Source organism: Vespa crabro, chromosome 12 (assembly GCF_910589235.1).
Source record: "Vespa crabro chromosome 12, iyVesCrab1.2, whole genome shotgun sequence".
Lineage (NCBI taxonomy): Eukaryota > Metazoa > Arthropoda > Insecta > Hymenoptera > Vespidae > Vespa > Vespa crabro.
The window spans coordinates 4563320-4565406 of record NC_060966.1 but is presented as its reverse complement, the minus strand read 5'-3'; the positions used below and the strand labels follow the sequence as shown (position 1 = coordinate 4565406).

Sequence of the window (2087 nt, the reverse complement as noted above, 5' to 3'; positions counted from 1 at the left end):
ATTATCTAGTATCGATATATTCTCGTGTATTCATTGATTTTCTACGACGATTTATAATCTCACTCGTTTTACGTCACTGTTCTCTATTAGGAGGAAAAAAAAAACAATTTGGATGACGTGGCAATATTTTCTTTCTTTTTTTTTTTTTTTATTATTATTATTATTATTATTATTTCTTGTTGTTGTTGTTGTTGTTGTAGTTGTTGTAGTAGTAGTAGTAGTAGTAGTAGTAGTTGTTGTTGTTGTTGTTGTTGTTGTTGTTGTTGTTGTTGTTGTTGTTGTTGTTGTTGTTGTTGTTGTTGTTGTTGTTGTTGTTGTTGTTCTTCTTCTTCTTCTTCGTTTCGCATAATACGAGAATTTGATACGTATGCGCACCAAGATTCTGGCCATTCAGGTACTTTTTCATATGTCACAGAGATTTCGCATAGGATCATCGTCATTATCATCGTCAACATCATCATCATCATCATCATCTTCATCCTCTTCTGCTTCTTCTCCTTCTTAATTATTGTTTCGTTTCGTTTCTGTTTGTTAATTTTTATCCTCTCAGGTTGGACCACGTCGAATCTCTGCAACGATATTTTTTTTATTTTATTTCATTTTATTTTTTATTATTTGTTTACTTATTTATTTGTTTTATTTATTTATTTATTTTTTACTTTTTTTTTGTTTGTTTGTTTGTTTTTTTTTGTCTTATCGTCACAGGCTGGGAACAGGTCGCAATTGATCTTAGACTTACTTGTCTCGGCCGAAGTCTCTCTTTTATTTATTTTTATTTATTTATTTATTTATTTTTTTTTTAATCAGTCTGTGATAGGAGAACACGATTATTTTATTTATTTGTTTATTTATTTATTTATTCATTTATTTATTCATTTATTTATTTATTTATTTATTTATTTATTTATTTATTTATTTTTGTCACTAAATCTTCTCCCTTCTTTTCTATCTTTTTCTTCCTTCTCGCAAAAATCTCGTTTGGATTAGCATTTGGATGGTTTAAAATTCGTTTGAAATAGTTCCTCTCTTTCTTTCTTACTTTTTTTTTTCTTTTTCTTTTTTTTTTTTTTTGGATTGAATTTCTCGTTCATTTTATTTTATTTTATTTTATCTTTAGTGTCGTCTTATCAATGAAAGTGAGAGAACACAAACATACACACAAACACACACACACACAGACACATACACACACATTCGTAAGATCCCTATGTGTGCGTCGCTTAAGGAGTACTTTAGTACACGTATATTGCGTAATTGTGTGTGTGTGTATGTGTATATGTATACATATATATATATATATGTGTGTGTGTATTTTACGTGTATATTTGTTATTAATTCGTATTTGTTGATTAAGTAAAATTGAATTGATTAATTAATTAATTTATTTATGTACGTACGCATGCGATCATATATGTGCGTGTACGCGCGCGCGCATGTGTGTATACGTGGATTTATTGTACATACGTACGTACATATAGCAAGAACAAAAAAAGAGATTTATGAGAACAATAATTAAAAAAAAAAAAAAAAAAAAAAAAATAATAATAATAATAATAATAATAATAACAACCGGACTATGATCACGTGACTAGTGCTAGAAGGAACTTGAAGTTTATTGCATTCTTGGGGAAGAGTTCATTGTCCTTTTTATTTTTTTCTATTTTTTATATTTTTTTTTCCTTTTCCCTCTTCGTATATATATACATATATATATATATATATATATATATATATATATATATTTTTTTTTTTCCTCAGTAAATTTGTATTCATTCATTATCGTTTCATTTTCTTTCTTTCTTTCTTTTTCTTATTTTTTCCATTATCGTTTCACGAACAAGATCCTTTGATAAGAACACGAGGCGAAAAATAAAACGATACGATTTCGTTTTATTTTTTAATTTATTCTTTCTTTTCTTTATTTCTTTTTTTTTTTTTTTTCTTTTTTTTTCTCAATATATTCATTATTTAATTCGCGAATAAAAAAGATGCGGCTGCAATCATATCAGAAATAAATACGAATCCGTACGAATAATCCAAACTAATATCTCGAGAAAGATATTTCGATGTATCGATTAATAATTTTG

The 2087-nt window shown here is 26.7% G+C and overlaps 1 protein-coding gene across 6 annotated transcripts in view; it reads right to left on the bottom strand.

Annotated features, from left to right (window-relative positions):
* Positions 1–477: 477 nt before the first annotated feature.
* Positions 478–2087, bottom strand: part of LOC124428440 (trinucleotide repeat-containing gene 6C protein) — a 49454-nt gene continuing 47844 nt past the window's right edge. For all 6 annotated transcript variants that reach the window (XM_046972456.1, XM_046972458.1, XM_046972461.1 and 3 more), the window contains one exon: positions 478–569. In XM_046972456.1, the coding sequence (XP_046828412.1) occupies positions 547–569 (23 nt within the window). In that variant the 3' untranslated portion in view covers positions 478–546. The remainder of the gene's footprint in view (positions 570–2087) is intronic.